At 45.5% G+C, this 18,463-nt stretch overlaps 1 protein-coding gene across 2 annotated transcripts; it reads left to right on the top strand.

The window, feature by feature from the left end:
• Positions 1-121: 121 nt before the first annotated feature.
• ZBTB37 (zinc finger and BTB domain containing 37) lies at positions 122-9,629 on the top strand. 2 transcript variants are annotated; one of them, XM_057427151.1, is made up of 5 exons: positions 122-273; positions 2,340-2,451; positions 3,911-4,860; positions 6,243-6,342; positions 8,586-9,629. In XM_057427151.1, the coding sequence occupies exons 1-5, from the start codon at positions 170-172 to the stop codon at positions 9,072-9,074; spliced, it is 1,755 nt and encodes a 584-aa protein (XP_057283134.1). In that variant the 5' UTR covers positions 122-169; the 3' UTR covers positions 9,075-9,629. The 2 variants fall into 2 exon arrangements, with proteins under 2 accessions (XP_057283134.1, XP_057283135.1); XM_057427152.1 differs by having other exon boundaries at positions 247-273; positions 3,908-4,860.
• Positions 9,630-18,463: the final 8,834 nt, after the last annotated feature.

The following is an 18,463-nucleotide window of genomic DNA, read 5'->3' as shown; positions in this document are numbered from 1 at the left end:
CGCGGCAGGCCGAAAAGACAGAGCTCGGCCTGCGCGCCCTTTATATACTAGCGGCGCCGGTCACGTGTGCACGGACCGGGGGGCGGTGCGCGGCCATCCCCCTCACGTAAGGAGGCGTGGCTGCGCGGGGCGTGGCGCGAGGCCGTGGCGCGGCGGCGGGCGGGGAGCGATGCGCGCCGCGGCCTCACGGGCGGGAATTTTCTTCCGGGGTGCGGCCCGCTCGGGGGGTTTCGCTTCCGGGACGGTGCTGCGGGCCCTTCCCACCCCCGCCAGGTAGGAACCGGCGCGGCGCGGACCCGGCGGGCCGGGCAGGGCCGGGCAGGGCCGGGCGGGGTGGGGCGGGGCGGGGCGGGGTGGGGCGGGGCGAGGGCCGAGCCCGCCCTGCCCGTGCGGCGCCGTCACGCCCGCGGGGGCCGGCGCAGGGGGCCGGGGAGCACGGCCGCGCCCCGCCACCGCCTCTCCTTCCCTTGGAGTCGCCGGTCTCCCGCCGGCGGGGTTCTTTTCTCCCCAGAGACCCCGCGACCCTCCCCGGGCTCTTTCCGTCCCCGCGGCCGGTGCTCTCCTCCGCGGGAGGAGAGCGGTGCGTTGTCAGCCCCACTGGCGGAGCGACGTGGGGAAGGTGCGACCAGCGGGATGAGGGGAGGGCGGGTTTCGGTCGTGCCTCTCCACGCACCCCAGGGTTCGGGCGTTCGGGCACCTCCCGGCAGCTGTCAGGGCTAAAAATGAACCGTAATCGCCTCGGGAGCAGAGGCCTGGAGTCATCACTTGTGAGAGATTCAGAGGGGGAAACCCGAACACTGTTAAATTTGCTCTTTTAGCTCAGGCGGGGAAGGATGAAAAAGGCAGCATCTCTCATCTCAATATAGAACTGATATTGTTTTCATCTTTACTAAGGTCGTATCGTAATTTGAAATTGGTCCAGTTGATCAGTTGTGATAAATCTCAGTCCCGAAAGCTGAGACTTTTCCATTCCACCTCCTCCTCTGTGCAGCTCCCCAGCTTGACAGTTTTCTGACAAAGAATACATTCAGAGTGAGCATCATCTGCTGCAGCTGGTCTGTCCCAGCTTTTCACAAGGGCCTGATGGGTGGAATTTTACTCCTGGTCTCGGTAGTTGCACTTGCTTCACAGGGTGAAAGGCGTTTTCTGATAAAAGTCAAAGCCTCAGCTGGTGACACTTTAAATTGTATTAAAAATAGATAAGTGTCTCAGTACGTTCTCTGTGAAGAGCACTGCTCAGCAGGAGATCCCACTCATCCTGCAGGCAAAGGCTGAGATGATGAACTTGCAGTCCAGCACCAGGAAAGACAAAACTTGAGATGTCATTGCACTGCTGGCTGAGGTGCATAAGCTTACGATTGACCCTGTACCCGGGAGGACAGAAACCATCTGCTGACAAAGCTGACCTGAGCAAAAAAGCTATATTCCCCTTCACCAGCCTATGACTGAGGTTGCCTACAAAGCGTATCATAAAATGTCACTTTCTTGATACTGAGGTGACTGAAGCTAGGTGGGTCCTTCTCTCCTGCCATCACCAGTGGATGGATTTTTTTTCCCTGCCTTTGGAGCAGAAGCTCACAAATACTTTTTCAGGCTCCCCTGGGAGCAGCTGACTTCTGACCGGGGCCCTACACAGCCACACTCAGCAGTTAAAATCTGATTATTATTTTTTTCCCTTCTCTTTCTGTATGTCCTGAGCTGAACCCCTGAGAAACGAATGGTCAGCCTCTGCCTCCCTCTGCCTCTTGCCTCGCCTCCGCTGGCAAGCCTTCCTGCGTGCTCACTGCCTCAGCGGGGTGTTTCACTTCGCCAGGGATGCCCACGTGCCTTTTCTTTGCCTGCTTTCCTTAAGAGAACGCTTTGGAGTTCACTGCTTTAGAAACTGGTGGTTTGAGAAGATTATGAGATTACAGGCTCTCCAGTCCTGTAAACATTTACACATGCTCGATGTGATTTTGGCTGTGTGAGTGTTCCTAATGGTGTAAATGAGACGGCTCATTTGAGGAAAACACTGAGTTGTGTAAATGCCGCGGGGTTAATGCCAGAGATACCAGCCCCTTAAGAGAGAAAATTACTTATTCAGGTTATTTGCGCCTCCATTTTTCGTTTTAATGACTATCTGTACAACACTGAGCAGACAGTGGGGAAAGATCAATTTGATAAGACTCAGTGTGTCTCTGTGGTTTGGGGTGGGACGTTGTGTAAACGGTTAGCTAGTCCTGCTGCTGTATTCTCCAGCAAAACAAAGTATGACGAAGCTTGATGTCCTCGATTGTGCTTGAGAGAGCCCTGTTCCTCTGTGTTACATATTTTCTTCCTTTTCTTTTTTCCTTCTAAAGGGGAAGGGGGCAAAAAAATTTCAGACCTTCTTACTACATCAGAAGAAAAAAGGAAGATAACAAGATAGCACCCCCATTTCCTCCCCTCTGCATGTTCCTCGTAACGTTACTGGTAAGACATCAGATTTTCTGTTTCACCTTGTTTTGTACATTTGAAGTTCTGCTCTTAATGTTGTTTTGGCATGGACTTTTTGTGGCTTTCATTGCTTCCTTCTAAAGATTGGGAAAGGGGAGAAGAAGCCTTGAGACATGGCACTGTTAAGCTGCACCTTGTGAAGTTTTGTGCACCACTGATCTCACCTGCCCCAGAGACACAGAGCCGTCCGGCCATTTAGTAGTCTCTTTGCATGACTTCACAAGATTGACAGGCTGTCCTGCAGCTTCAGGTTTAGTAACATACTTTGCCAAGTTTGCACAAAGTCTGCTTGGGCATGTGAGCATGCACTATCCTGCAGCATTCATAAATTAAAAACCAAAAACATCCTCCAAAGGCACACATGCTTTCCTGTCTGCTAGTCCTGGGATTCTGAGATTTCTCATACCAGGCACTATGAGCCTCGGTATTCCCAGCCTGCCTGGAATTATTTTGATATCTGCAGCACTCTGCTTAATGGACACTTGAGATTCTATCCAGCCTGGAAGCTGTTCATGCCATGAGTGGTCTTTAATAAATTTTATTTCCTTTTTTTTTTTCCTTTTCTTTTTAGGCGAGTTTACATCTAATTTTGGATCATTCTGAATTTTTACCATATATAGTCAGGGCTCCTTTTCAGACTTTGCCAAAATGAAATGTGATGATTATAGAAAAATGCATTATGGAAGGGGAAGTAGGAGAGCTAGTTTGTTAATACCCATTGTTTGTAAATTGTCTTTTACTGTGTGCAATATCTCAGTCTACACAAACACTAGCTTCTTTTGCCAGCGAGTCACTTGTGCCCAGTGGATGGTCTGATAAGTTGGTGCTTACAACTGGGTGCTGGTGTTTTTTTTTTCACTGTCCTGTTATATTTTTCTGCCTGTGGCAGAGACGGGACATATGATGAGTATCCTGGGTTTAATGATGTACTTAAGATGCCTTGAAGTCAAATATGTGCTGGTCAGCTTTTGAAAAATCTCAGGAGGATTTAGGTGCTGGTGTCTCCTTCCTGATTCTTACTCTACAAAGGAGGGATAACAATGTTACTTTCCTTTTTCAAAGTACTTAGAAGGTGCTAAGTATTTTAATCCATTATGCAATCAGTTGCCTATTTTTAGTATGTGAACCATTTTTAATGTTCTTTTTGCAATGCAAATGTGCTTTCACTGCGGCTGACAGAACAAGCTCTTTCGAGCACTTACACCACAGGGAATGGAGATCTGTAGGGGACTGGTTTAACATAACTCTTGTGAAAGGTGTTGTACAGCACATAAAGATCAGAGAACTGCTGCAAGGCGCTTGTAAATTAAATGGTGAGAAAGTTCTTTAAAAATTCCAATATTCCAAACTGCATGAAAGAATGTGAAAAATGTTTTAAATGCAAATGATAGACTAGTTCTATTAACAATGGTATTTCCCCTGCCCTTTCCAGTAGGGTTGTTCTCCTGCAACTGGGACAGCCATGGAGAAGAGTGGGAACATTCAGCTGGAGATTCCTGACTTCAGTAACTCTGTCCTGAGCCACCTGAATCAGTTACGCATGCAGGGTCGCCTGTGTGACATTGTGGTCAATGTGCAGGGGCAAGCTTTCCGTGCTCACAAGGTGGTACTGGCTGCCAGTTCGCCCTACTTCCGTGACCACATGTCCTTGAACGAAATGAGCACCGTTTCCATTTCTGTCATCAAGAACCCTTCTGTTTTTGAGCAGCTCCTTTCCTTTTGTTACACCGGTAGGATATGTCTGCAGCTGGCCGACATCATCAGTTATCTAACGGCCGCCAGTTTCTTGCAGATGCAGCACATCATAGACAAATGCACACAGATACTTGAGGGAATTCATTTCAAAATCAACGTGGCAGAGGTGGAAGTGGAATTGAGCCAGACCAGGACAAAGCATCAGGAGAGACCACCGGAGTCTCACCGGGTGACACCAAATCTCAACCGTTCTCTGAGCCCACGTCACAACACCCCAAAGGGGAGTCGTCTGGGCCAGGTTAGCACCGTGCTGGACATTCGGGAGCTCAGCCCACCTGAGGAGTCCACCAGCCCCCAGATAATTGAACAGAGTTCAGATGTGGAAGGCAGAGAGCCCATACTACGAATTAACAGAGCAGGACAGTGGTACGTTGAGACGGGAATGGGAGACCGCGGGGGACGGAGTGACGACGACGTCCGGGTGCTGGGAGGAGTGCGCATTAAAACCGAGAACCTGGAGGAGTGGCTTGGGGCAGAGCATCAGCCATCGGGAGAAGATGGGAGCAGTGCTGAGGAGGTCACTGCTATGGTGATCGACACCACAGGCCATGGATCGATGGGCCAAGAGGCTTATGCATTAGGATCCTCAGGTGCCAAAGTGGTCAGGCCAACCAGCAGTGAGATTGATAGGTGAGTTTTCTTTTAACTTAATTACTGACCTTGGCTGTAAGAGAAGATTATTCAAGATTTTCAGTTGGCTGGGTTGGAACTCATTTTGGAACATTTCCCCTTTCTATTTCCTGTGGCCATCTTAAGCATAAGTGCTGAAGGACTTTTTTTCCTGGTGTTAGGAAACGTATCCGGTTTGGGTTGTAGTATTTTCGCTGGGTAGTGATCAGACCAGCATCTCCAGGTACAGGCTAGCTTGGGGAGTTATTAGCACTGAGAGGTGCATAGGTTGGAATCTCTGCCTCTCGGTGTGTCAACCTAGGTGATTTTTGTCTAAAGAGCATGTTCGGTTCAGCCTCAGTAGGTACAGGGCTCAGCATCAGGATTAACAAGGTCACATACAATATCTGTTACGCAAAGTGTCATTGCAATGATGCCTTCTGGTCTGAAAATCTGGGGGTGGTTCTGTCTGAGAAACAAGCCGGTCACCAGCAGTAGGTCAAGAGGGCATTTTCTTCCTGGTGGTCCAGGGCAGCAATGGGTCGTGGGGTTACATCTTCTGAAGCAATTGAAGTGGGAAGTCCCCTCCACCTGTTTTAATTTATATGAAAGAGCAGAAAGCTTTGGTGGTGAAATCTACTGTGTTTTGATTCTCCATCCAGCTACTTCCTCTCCACTCCAGCATTTGTTTTCTTTCCCTTAGCTCAGACCAAAGAATGGATCTGATAAAGGGCAGATCTGTAATGTTCGGGGGGGTTGTGTTTGTCTTTTTTCCCTTCACATCTGCCTCTCTTCTAGATCAACCCCTCTGGTCCCATGGGGGAACAGCTACCTGGAAGTAGTGGATATTCTGTCGCTTATTGCTTAATAAATCAATGACTGGGAATGATCTTAAGCTGGGCCTTGGGAGAGTGATCCATTCCCAGTTCCTTAACTCTTTTCCATGGATCAGCTAGCCTTGAGCATCTCTTTTTGCACTGCAGCCAGTATCCGCTGTTTCCCACCTGGAGTCCATCACATCACTTTTCTTTCACACTTGGAAAGGGGAGGAGTGGGGATGGTGAATGAGGGGTACCCTTAGAGAAATGGTTTCTTCTCCTGTTGTCCAGTTCCTGAGTCACTGGGCCTGTATCAATTTACTTGCAATAGCAACTGAAAAGCTCTCTCTTACTCAACTGGAAGCCAAATGACTCAGTTTCGTTTTTCAGATGTTAAGACTGAAGCCGCAGACCAGTATGACTTGGTTTTTCCTTTATACTTGTGATGTTCCACCTCCTGTGTGTTAGCTGGTGAGGATGAAGAGATGCTATACAGGTGCCTCTATTGCTCACCTGTTGTTCTAAACACCATAGTGACCTGATGTCCATTAAAAACTCCATTTACACTCTTCCCACACCCCACAGATTTAGCCCTTCTGGCAGCATGGTTGCTGTGACTGAACGGTACAGATCAAAAAGTGAGTCTCCCGGGCGGATGGATGAGCCTAAGCAGCCCAGTTCCCAGGTAGGCAGATCAAGAAGTCTGCAAGTAAGTGTTGGCATTGAAGGTGAAGGGGACTGTTTTGTGATGAAGTGCTTAATATTTTGTATTTGCAAGTAATACTGTGTGTGAAACAAGGACCTTTTACTGTTGCAAAGGGTTTAGTTGCTCGCACTGAGAACGTATGCCGTCCGTATGTGATTTAAAGCTGATTTTGGCTGTCATTTGGGATTTTGGCCAGATACCTGGAAAACACAAGGAATTTATCTTGTTGTCTGAGAGCATAAATATCAACCCCCCTTCTGGGCAGGCCACCAAATCCTGAGGAGAAACCCTGATCTCCTGCAAAGTTGGATCTGCTCTAAAACACTGGCAGCAAATGCCTGAGCTGAGGGAGGAGGTGTTAGTTGGTCTGTGTGGAAGACTGAAGGGTGGCAAGCTGAACCTTTCCATGCTAGTACCAAACCCATTCCATAAAGTCCTCCAGGCACTACACGAATAAGCCTTTAGAGTGCAGTGTCGAAAGACTGTGGATTTGTACAGATGTCTTTGTCTCATCCCCAAGGGACTATGTTGCATAGCAGGATTTGCAACATAAAGTAGCTCTGAATTCTCTGCTTTCTTGAGGTATAGGCACAGTTTTGAGGGAGAGATATGCAGAAACACAGGAGAGCAGTGGGCTACAGGGTACAGCGAAGCGGCACACAGTGGTAATTCCTAATCTATTCCTAATAATTTTGTCTAATGTTTTGTTGCATGCAGTCAGTATCACAGTGCCACTGTAGTGCAAGTGTGTCACCCAGCACCATGTAGAATGACTTTTGTATGCCTGGCAGATAAGTAATGTGTCAGTTTGTAATCAAATGACTTTGCTAGAGGCAGGTGAGGAGTTACCAGGCTGCTTTGCCCTTGAGTAAGACCAAGTGAAGCAAGGGGAAAGAAATCATGATTCATGTCTGCTAACTTTGTAATACACTTCCATAAAACAAAAAATACCATTTTGTTCCTATTTTGCCTAAGCTTGTTTTGCGTCCTCAGAACACGTCTAGAAAATTTCAGGTCAAAGTAACCCTCCAAGGCAAATGTGACATACAAAGCAATTTTAGCTGTATGTGCAGAAAAGTTGCTATTAGTTATCCATTGTGAGATGGCCTCAAATGTAAAATGATAGGCTGCCGTGCACACAGGGAAGTTATCACCATCTTATACTCTTCTGGTATTGCATTATCAATGCTAAAAATAGTCTGTCCATGATCCCTGCCCAGTGGCAGTGGTAGAGTGGAAAGAAAGTACCATAGCCTTGGCATATCCTTTAGTCCTGAACGGTTTAGCAGTGTTTGTACAGCCAGATTCAACAGTGCCTGGCACAGTTACACTGCTGCTCACATGTGCACAGCCCTGGTTGCCGGAGGAGAGGTCCTCCTGCTGGTACACTGGTTGCTTGTCTGTGTTTGGCATTGTTGGGAATCAGCATAAGACTTGAGAGAGCAAATAGTGCATTCTCCAGCACAGAGGCATTCAGGAGACTGTTCGTGCTCGTTCTGAATACGATAGCCAGAAGTGGCTGCCCTAGCGCCTGAGCTCATGGTTCAGGGTTACCCTTGGCTGTTTGTCTTTCTGGCTTCAGAAAATAACAAGGAGCCAGCTTGCTGAGGGACTTGGGCCAGGCGTGCTAGCTGTCTGTGCTGCAGATCCTCCCCTGTAATGCCGTGGGGCTGGGATGGGTTACACAGCCATTGAGGCAAGCGTGATTCATTATAAAATGAATCCTGAATAAATACCTGTGTAAAATGACACCTGAAGAGTATAAGATATGATTTGTAATTTATTCCACCTTTGTTTTACTGCAAGCTCATCAATTAGCTTCTTTTTTTAACCTTAGTAAGTAAACCAGAATGTGGTATACAGTATTCTAAACAAACTGGCCCATGTTCAAAAAATGTAACATGTATTGACACACTGGATCCACAATTCTATTGGTGGCTGCGCGCCCTCCTGGCAGGGGCTGTTCTTCCCTGGATCTAGAGAATGACTTGGCAGAAGGGGCCGCCATAGCAGAGGTTTCTAATTGATTGCTCATTTGTCTTCAGCCCCAAGGCTCCAGTTAAGCACTTAAATATGTGCTTGAGGTTGAAGACATTAGTGGTGCTGACTTCGAGGTTTGGCACATGCTTCAATGCCTTATTGGCTGGACTGGGGCCTGATCTTCTTTTCTGCAGTCTGTTTTATGCTGCTTGTTATTTAAATCTCCGTTGTTTCCTTCACAGGGGGAGGAATCAGCCATGCTGGGAGTGAGCGGTTATGTGGAATATCTCCGAGAGCAGGAGGTTTCAGAGCGCTGGTTCCGGTACAACCCACGGCTCACTTGTATTTACTGCGCCAAATCCTTCAACCAGAAAGGCAGCCTGGATCGGCACATGCGTCTCCACATGGGCATCACACCTTTTGTCTGCCGCATGTGTGGGAAGAAGTACACCCGCAAGGATCAGCTGGAGTATCACATCCGCAAGCACACAGGCAACAAGCCCTTTCATTGCCATGTCTGTGGCAAAAGCTTCCCTTTCCAGGCCATCCTCAACCAGCACTTTCGCAAGAACCACCCTGGCTGTATGCCTCTGGAGGGGCCTCACAGCATCTCCCCTGAGACCACGGTCACGTCTCGGGGGCAGGCGGAAGAAGAATCTCCTCCACAGGAGGAGGCTGTCGCTGTTGTGGAGACGGCACAGGGATCTGTGTCCACCACTGGGCCAGATTGAAACACAGCTGCAGAGTCTGGGGAGAAAGGACTGTCTTCCCATTTTTGGCTCTAAAGTACCCGGCAGGCTGGTACTGTAATTAGTGCAATGCCACCACTGGACAGAAGGAAGCTCCCAAGATGTTGCCAAAATAGAAAAATCTTTCTCTCTCTCTCTCTCTCTCTTTCTCTTTCTCTCACACACCCCCACACACACACGTAGAGTGTTGAAAGTTTTTCTCCCTTATTCCTCCTCCTCTTGGAGAAAAACAGAACAACTGTGTCAATCAACTTCTTATTCAGGGATCGACAGGATTTTACATTTTTTTAATGTTCCATAGTGATCTGAGACGAGCAGTCATTTGTATTTCTCAACAGCATTTTGGCCTAGCAGCTGGGGCCCGCTGGCAATGCTGGCATCAGCCATGCAGACCCAGTGGGCCTAGTGTGCAGGGCTGTTCTTTGCCATATCTGCTGGTCCAGCTCAAGGGGGGATCAGGGGTAAGATGCCATTGCCTTTCTCCCTTCCCCAGGTAGCTGCCATGTTAAAGAAAACAAAAAGACTGTCCTGGTGGAACCTGCCTTGCCCGAGTGCATTTTCCCTGTCTTATTTTTGGTGTGTCTCTTTACATTTTTACTTAAACTATTATTTTAGGGCTCTTGGCTTGCCCCTTCCAGGCGTGTGGCCTCAAAGCCCCTTGTTAAAAGTGGGCATGACTATAAAGCAGTATTCTAGAGGTCAGCAAAATTTTAAGCGCTTCGGCTACTGAAAGTGAAATTTAGCAGCTCTGAGGTTTGCATTAGACTCTGATGCATTGGGAGAAGGGTTGGAGGGGTCTTTCTGAGGAGGTTGTCCTTTGCTGTTGCTGATCTGGAGAGTTCAGAGCACTCTGACGTCCTGACTGGTGCCTGCTTCAGGTGTTGCCGAGCGTTAGGAAGAGTTTTTCAGGACTGGCTGAATTGCGGAGTTAGAGGCTGGCTACCAAAGTCGTCCTTCACCCCTACTCCTCCCTCAATACGCACTTGATCTTTTATAACAGCAATATGGTATACTGAAATACTATTGTCCCAGCCAAGCAATCCTGGGTGGTTGCTTTTAAATGTGTTTCTACAAACCAGTTTGATAACTTTTTTATCAATGAAGTGCAAAAAGAAAAAAAAAAAACTATTTCCTTGTAACAGTTCAGGAAACTTTAAAGTGAATGGTTCCTAGAGCAATCACAACTCTGTCCTCTTGCATGGACTTAAACTTTTGTATTCTAAGCAGCTCTGATGTTTAGAGCAAGTTTAGGCCGGAGAGACATGCCTGCGTTGTGTATTGTAGGTGTTTGCACGTGCTTACGTGTTTCATAAATGGAAAAGCATGGGACAGGTAAATAAGTGCAAATATCTTGACATCTTTTGAAGAAGTCTTTTAAAAAATATGCAATACTCTAAGAGTTTTCTCTGGTTCTGATGCTGAGTTGTTCATGATGCAGGGGGGAAATGAGCAACAAGTTGCGCAGATGGGGTTTGGGAGAGGATGTTTGGTTTAAGGAGCTCTTTTGAGGGTGTATAATGTGTACAATAAGGAAGGATGAAGTTCTGATCCTTAAGTTGATGGGAGGAACAGAGACATTGAAAAAGAAATACACTTCATCTTGCTTGGGCAAAGCAAGCCTGGCAAGCAGTTAGAGCATGGGCTTGGCAGGCAGGAGGAGACTTACCAAGTGAAAATAAAGCTTGCCTGCAGGCTGACTGCACAACTTTGGGCACATGGAAACATCTCCAGCCCTTGCTTTCCCCATCTGAAAATTGGAACACAGGATCATTTTCCTGCCCCTTTAGAGGGATGAATTTGGAGAAGGGTAATGTATTCTTGCCTCACTTCATATATTTTTCTCTTTTATAAGTGACGGCTCTTACTGTTCCTCCCATGTCTCTCCAAAATCAGATGTGGTTGTAATGGACTTGTGTGGGGGGAAGAGAAAGGCTTAGTGCCAGGATCATGTGTAACAGGGATGTGCTGCTAAGAGAGGAACCTTTGCAGGTGTTCTTAGCTGAGCATCTGGAAAGTACAATTTCCTTGCCCATTTCAAAGAGGAAAAATTGTATTTCATCTCCATTTTTCTTCTGTCCCTTCTTCCTCCTCTCTTGTCATGTGCATCGTCACACAGTGAATGGTTTTCTAAGCGGCCACCTGAGGGACCAGCCCCACTGGGTTTCCTGTCGAAGGTCAAACAGGATTGTACCGAAACAGTAAGGTTGCCAGAGAGCAGTCACAGAAGAGGAGATAAGAGGGTGGCTAAGGTAGGTTTCATTGCAATCGAGGTGTGGGGAGGAGCGGAGACGTGCCGAGTATGCTGCTTTAGTCATAGCTTTTGAAATTACCAAAAATCAAAAAGAAAAAAGTTAAAAACTTTGAAATCCTATCCTGTTCACACTAGAAAGCATCAAAAGTTACTTTTAGTTGCTTAAAAGATTTAAGTGTTTTAAAATAGAAGTTTTAAAAGAATACTACCAAACTATAAAAACATAAAATTATTTATATACATATATTATATATAAATATAATGGAAAAGTTTCCCTGCTAAGCTTGCTGTGAAGAGAAGGGTGAAGGTGCAGTAATTGCTACACAAGCAACATTTTTCTGAAACAGATGGCAACCAATCCATCAATCCATCAAAGCATAATGCTGAAGGGCTGACATAAAATGGTGAATGCCTTTATTTATTTGGCACAGCTTTGAGTTTCTTTAGCAGGTTTTTGTTTTACTGTATCGATACTGTGAACGGAAGAGCATCCCAAGAGTCCAGGATGCCAGTGGTGCATTCTGTTTTGCTGATTCACTGCTTTCAATTGGCCTGGTGAAAACCATGGAATCGGTCCTTCATATTACACTAGGCTAGTCTGAAAACAAAGCTTGTGAAAGGTTTTTATTTCTTTTTCTTTTATGGGTTGGGTGGGATTTTTCGTTTGGGGTTTTTTTGGTGCAAAGGTTGCCACTGTATAAATGATCATTTCTGATTGCATGCAAAAGAGCCAATATTCTTGCCTGGGCCTCACTGAGGTGAAGTTTATAGCTTGTAGCTAGAGTCAGTATAAGGTATGGTAGTGGGAATCATTTTAATATTATTTCTGTACCTTTAATGGATGTGTATGTGTATGTATGTGTGGGAATCATGGTGTTTCTAGTGTTTTCTTGAACAGTGCTGAAAGCAGTTTAGGCCCATCCGTGCTAGGAGATGGAACCAGTTCAGAAGGAATTGTTTATTAAACTTTTCTTTCAGTGGCTGACTTCCTCAGTGCAGATAAGGCCAAGGTTCAAGAAAAAAAGGGGGTGGAGGTTGTATACGGTATGAGAAAACCTCATGTGAAATTTCTGGCAGTGGAGCTGCTTTCCATAACAAAATGATAACCGTCTTCTATTGCCTCTCCACTGGCACACTTTTGTAGCTCTTTACAGTTGCATCAAAGCTGTAGAGAATCACATGCCAACTTTCCAAGTGTGAATGCTTCTGTGATGGGTTGAGGCACAGCTTTGCATTTCCACGTCTAGCTGCAGCTTTTTCCCCTCTGCTAAAACTGTGATTTCAACTGTGATTTAAGGAGGATGTGAAGAGAACTCTGTCATATTTTAATACCTCTGTGTGTAACATTTCTGTCCGCTTCAGAGTTAGGGCTTACTAACCCATTTGTTTGCTTGCCTCAGGCAACAGGGGGAACACACTCTATTTCTGCAGTTTTGTTTCTTGGAGGAGAACACATTTCTTAGTTCTTTGCTGTGTCAGAGAAACCTTTCAAATGTGAATCATTGTGGTTATCTCCTTAAGCCTGCAGAAAGCCCTGGTGCCAAGTCACAGCATAGTGATGTGACGGTTGCCGTGGCCATTCCCTGCTGCTGCCAGGCTCCCTGTGAATAGCTGTGAAAATAGCAAGAATTGTGTTAATACTGTGCTGCTGCTTTGGGGAAAAGCTAAATCTCATCCTCTCAGGAGGATGACTGATGTGAAGCTGGGAAAGGGAAAAAGCAGAAGGTCTTTTTGCTGTCTTACAGTGGGAGTGTGTGAAAGCAAACTATGCTTCTTATTTCCAGCAGCTAGTTAGAGAGGGATGAGCGAGGAGGCTTTATGAAATGTGAATTTATAACAGGAGGCTGAGAACACACTTAAAGCCGCTTAATAAGATCCCAGGATATCAGCCTGGTCAGAGCAGCCAATGTAGAAGGGCAGGCCGTCACTTGTCCTCCCAGCATTGTCTGGCCATCAGGTTCAGTCCTTTGACTTACCCACATCTTTCCTACAATATTTTCAAGCTGTGATTTAACTTCCAGAAGTTTGGGTGGCTGAAGGGCAGGAAGAATAGAAAGTGTTTTGTATCTCTGCTGCTGTTTTAATTCCAGCTGAGGTCAGTAGCAGCTGCCTCTGTTCCTATCTGACAGCTCTTCAGAGCTGAAATTGCATTTGGAACAAGCTGTGATCTTGCTGTGAAGCATAGCGGAGCAGGCTTGGTGGGGAGGGTACAGAGCCCTCTGAGATCAAGAGCAGATCTCCCTGCCTGTCCTGCTCTTGTTCTGTGACAGCTAGGTGACTGTTTCAGGGAAACACACTTCCCACACCTTTATGCAATAGTACTGTCACTTAAAAGTTTGATGCCCATTTCAGTAGATGATTCTAAGCAGTCTGGTCTTCCAGCAGAATCCTTTTGCTGTCTTCAGGTGATGCAACCCTAATAATGCATTTCCAAGAGCAGAGTTGTAGCTTTTATTTGTTGTTGACTTCATCTCTCCTTCAGAGCCAAATGCATAAATAAAAAGACACCTGAAAAGGTGCAGTTTATTTGGGTGGAAGGTAGCATGTGAGGTAGACAGTCATGCGTCTTTAAAACCAACAAAAATTGGCACCCCTTAAACTTGTTATTTCAACTTTATAAAAATTCTACTCTTTGATGCATAACATGCTTGCCTTACCAGCATCCAGGTGTTTCTGCAGATGAGTAACACCAAATGCTGTTCTTGCTCTACCGGAAATATTTTGGGATGGGAGAATTCAAGGAGCTGTAATTCAGGAGACTTCTAATTTTTGTCAAGGTGTGGGCTCTGAGTTTCCCCTGGGAGCTGAGCCCATAGCCAGGACTACAGTCAGAAAGTTTGGAGTCTTCCAATGGAGCTGCCACTGACTGCCAGCATAGCCTCATCTCAGAGATGAGCATTATGTGTATCACAGGGTGAGATCCATGCACAGAGCTTTGACGTCTTCAGTGAAAGGTCCTAAAGAGGAGCCAGTTATCTTTATGTCAATTGTTATCATTCAAAGCATATTTTAATATAATACATACATATGTATGTATATGCATTTATATATAAATATATATATTTGTAACCAAATAAAAGCTAGACCTATGCAAATGCTACTAGCTGCTGCTTGAAACTAATGTCTACCAGAACATTTTGGAATAGATTTGGAGTAGATTTGTTGGGTTTTGTTGGTGGTTCTGTTGTTCGTTTTGTTTTTCAATAAAATGCAGCAGACCAAAGTTTTGCTGCAGTTAGTCTTACTAGAAATTTAGGTTATTCTTAATCTGGAGCCCACTCGAATGGGTTATAAAATTATCTGAAGAGTCCTACCATCTCTAAATAATTTCTCTCTGCCTTGATATTATTGCTGAAAGACTTTCTTTTGTGAAACATAGGTAAACACAGAGGCTGAGACTAGGAGAGACTGAATGTGATGTTTGGGAGATAACTAGAAGAGAAGTAGAATCAAGAAGAGACTGGGAACGTTTTCTTTTGGATGTAGGATTGCATTGGCTTCAAGGAATCTTCCTCTGTGTGAAAATGTCACTGAGATAGAGGCAGTGATTGAAGCATCTCTGGGTTGAATTCTGGTCCCGGTGGAGGTACCAGAAATCTTCCCACTGAATCTGATGGTACCAGAGTTTAGTCTGCTGGGAGAAATTTCATGTGGTTTCGACCATTTCTTTGTGTCAGATCCAATCTTTGCTTTTAGGATTAACTACAATATATCCAGCTGTAATCTTCAGTGCCCTTTGACTTTCTATTCCTGGTACTGTAGAAAATTCAGGTTTCCTGTAACATTATCCTTATCCCAACTGTGAACAAGTTACTACTGCTTCTTATAATTTATTGTCTTTCTGTTCCTGAACGTCTGTGTGATTGAGCTGTTCACCAGCACCACCTTCCAATGCTTCATGAGCTTTTATGCACAGGGAATTGTTGCAATGCTTAGGTTGACCATGCTAGTTGGAAGAGTAGAAGCCTTTGGAAAACGACTTCTGCTTCCTCTAGCTGTCATTAGGGAGTGCACACACACATATCTGTATATACATATATATGTATACATATATAAAGTATTTCAATATAAACTCATTTAGCATTATTCTTATTTAATTTATATTTTAATCCAATTGTAAACCAAAGTATTACAGCTTGTGAAGTGATGTGTCTCAGAAATAGGAGGAGACTTTTTAGACAGGAGCTCTGAAAGAACTTTGCTGACAAAAGCGCAGATACGAATAAGACTTAAGAACTCGTGCTGCTGAATCCTAGAGATTTGCATCCTTGGAAGGATTTCAGACCTACTAGGTTAAGTTTGATGGTGGGAAGGCAGTGTGGGTTACCATTTTAAAACAATGTTTTGGGGCTTTTTTTGTCATCCAGTATTACTTGGTATTTGAGGAATTGCTACAAGAGCAGTATGGCGGGGCATCTGATTGAAATGAGGCGAGTGGTTAAAGCATGGTTAAAGCTAAGAAAGCGATGCCGTGTAGTCTCATTTGCTTCTTGTGTCTTTCGATCACAGATCTGGATGGGGTTGTGCCATGTTCAGCTTCGGGCATCTCCATGCTCCCTTCTCGAACATCCCTGTAGGGAGCTGCTCAGGTGGTAGTTTGAGTGAGTGCATTAAAAGCACAACTCGGTGGTGTTTCTACTGCTGGGCTTTTCATCAGAATCACTCTGGAGTCTCTGCCATCCTCCTGTGCCTGGTCACAAAACCTGGGGTTTCTGCCCTGCCTCTTGAACTGGGATCCTTTAAGGAAGCACAGGGACTTGCCTGCTAGAATGCCTCAAGGAAATACCCTGTAAGGGAAAGTATGGCAGGAATTTAGGTGTGGGTTTGCTGTATGTGCTCTAACATGGATCTGAAGTGATTTTCTGTGGTCTTCTGCCTGACCCTTCCTTGTAAATGCAGGCTTTGGATGGATTTTTGTAAACATGCATAGAAAAGATGGGACAGGCTGTTTCAGTGCTACCACTGCTTCTGCCTGTGTCCCCTTTAGCTCACTGTTTCTTGCTGTAGTATCTGATAAGGGTTGGAGCTGAGAGGTGTTTGTTAAGATGGAGTATAGTGGGCACCAGACCAGGTGCTCCTGGGCCTTGGCTCATCTGTGCTGTCAGAGCAACTAAAGCTCTGAACCCATGAGGCAGGGTTCAGGGCCTTCTTAAGACTTGGGAGATTGCAGAGTTTTCCAAAGTACTGAATGGTTTTGTAGGAAAATAATTATGTTCTGGCAAGCCTAGAAATAAAAAGGGAGAAGAAAGCAAATCAGACTGTACTCTGGCAAACTGGAGCTAGAGAGAGGAAGCCACACAAACAGCCACTGATGTATTTAGTGTCTAATTTATAGTTCTAGAAAACCAGACACTGCTATTTACTGATATCTAGAAGTGGTTGGGGTTTTTTTTTAGTGACTTCTGTGGAGGTGCACGTTCTGCTGTCACCAATGGGATGAAAAAATGGGTTCAATATAAAATCTTGCTGATTCTTCTGTGCCAGGGCGTAAGTGCCTTTCCAAGGAATTAACAAACACTAAGAACAAATTCACCTCTTAAGTCTCCTGCAAGTCCCTCATAATGAGCAGAGTGATGATCCACCTACTTTTATTGATCAAATACGTTCATTTAATACTCCCCAGTAGGATTAGTGTATACTTGCAGCTCATGGTATATCACTGCGACCCACTCCCAGTACAAATTTTAGCTACTAAATCTAGCAAATGTAAAAAGACTGTAAGCTAATATATTTGTAATTGTAGTCACCAGGTACTGTAGGTTGAGTACAAGACCCCTTCTGTGCCATGTGCTGTGCCAGTGCATAAAAACATCATCTGTCACATCAAATTCCTTTTGATTGAGGCATCCTGTAAGCAACCTCAGTGCAAAGGTGCTTCTCAGGGCAGCTATCAGAAGAAGTTGGTCTGATTCCAGCAGCAGATCCCATCCAGCTGCTGTGTCAAATAGCAGTTGCTCTGATAAACTGAGTAAAAGAAAAAGGGAAAGCAGGATAAGGAGAAGAGAGGTACCTTAGACCAAGTGCTGGCTGCTGATTGAGCAGAAAAGGGTTATTTGGTTGAGGCAGTGGTCTTTATGTGGAATTTCTGTCATTTTTTTATTCAAATAACTTTCCATAACTTTTTTTTTTCCCCACCAAAAATTTCCCAAGTTGATTATGTAGTACCATCAGTGTCAGTATGGTGCATCCAGTGACTCCTGAGTGTTTAGTGGGTTGGTGATACTTTAGCTGGAGGCTTTGGGTGAGTGAGTTATGAATGCAGGCTGCTGGCTGTCTTTCCATATAATCGTTCTGATGGCTTTATGATACAGACCAAAAATGCTTTTTGTTTTAAAGCTTTAATCCTTTTCATGGAAATGTTGAAGAAAATCTTAACTGGAGAGTGAGCTACTTTTGTTCTGTTTAGTTAAATTCTCATCCGGCATCAGCATGTTATCTAAGAACTATTTCTCTTACACCCACAAGTAGCACATTATAGGACTCTGCAGATCACAGAAGGTTTAAAACCTGTGGCTGTAGGAGGTGATGTTTGTAACATGGTTTTCATGCTGTCATAGACGTTGGGAGGAATGAGATAGGGTCTTTGCAGAGGTCCGGTCTCTGTCGCACTGTGGATGGAGTCACTGAGCACAGGTGCCTGCTTGCAAGGGGCTTCGAGGTTAAAGGTACAGCTGGAATTTTCCTCAGAGATTTTCTTTGTGGCTTCCCACTGCATGAGTGCTTCAGGAGCGGACAACAGACTGCTGCCTTCAGCATCAGGAACACAGTCAGCATCGAGGCTATGTCAGGACCCTGTGCGGGAATCTTAGGAGGGGAATTGTGCACCTTCAGAACCAGAAAGTTGAACTTTTCAAAGGCTTTTGTGAACGAGGAGTTAAGCCTGCTTTTGGCAGGATGGTGGAGCAGGCCTGGGGGTTTTGGCTGTTAACATGTATTCAGATCCTTGTTTTTGCAGGGTGAGATGGGCCATTTCAGAAATCTGGGCAAGGAAAAGTGGTAGCATTTGAACCCTGTGTTCTCATTCCAGCTTTGCATCGAGAACCACACCAGGTATGTGGATACCATCGATGGGGTGGAGGGGGAGTTGCGCAGATGATGCAGCGAGGCTGGGAGTTGTATG

This window comes from Pezoporus wallicus, unplaced genomic scaffold (assembly GCF_028554395.1).
Source record: "Pezoporus wallicus isolate ANWC-B61680 ecotype Strahan unplaced genomic scaffold, APGP_CSIRO_Pwel_v1 scaffold_7107, whole genome shotgun sequence".
Classification (NCBI taxonomy): Eukaryota; Metazoa; Chordata; class Aves; order Psittaciformes; family Psittacidae; genus Pezoporus; species Pezoporus wallicus.
This window is presented reverse-complemented; position numbering and strand designations above follow the sequence as displayed.

What these genes read in the sequence shown, in the direction of transcription:
- ZBTB37 (XM_057427151.1), top strand. Translation starts at nt 170, where the DNA reads ATGCGCGCCGCGGCCTCACGGGCGGGAATTTTCTTCCGGGGTGCGGCC. An exon ending in GCCCTTCCCACCCCCGCCAG is followed by an intron (nt 274 to 2,339) that starts GTAGGAACCGGC and finishes TTCCTTCTAAAG; the next exon opens with GGGAAGGGGGCAAAAAAATT. An exon ending in ACCAGCAGTGAGATTGATAG is followed by an intron (nt 4,861 to 6,242) that starts GTGAGTTTTCTT and finishes CACACCCCACAG; the next exon opens with ATTTAGCCCTTCTGGCAGCA.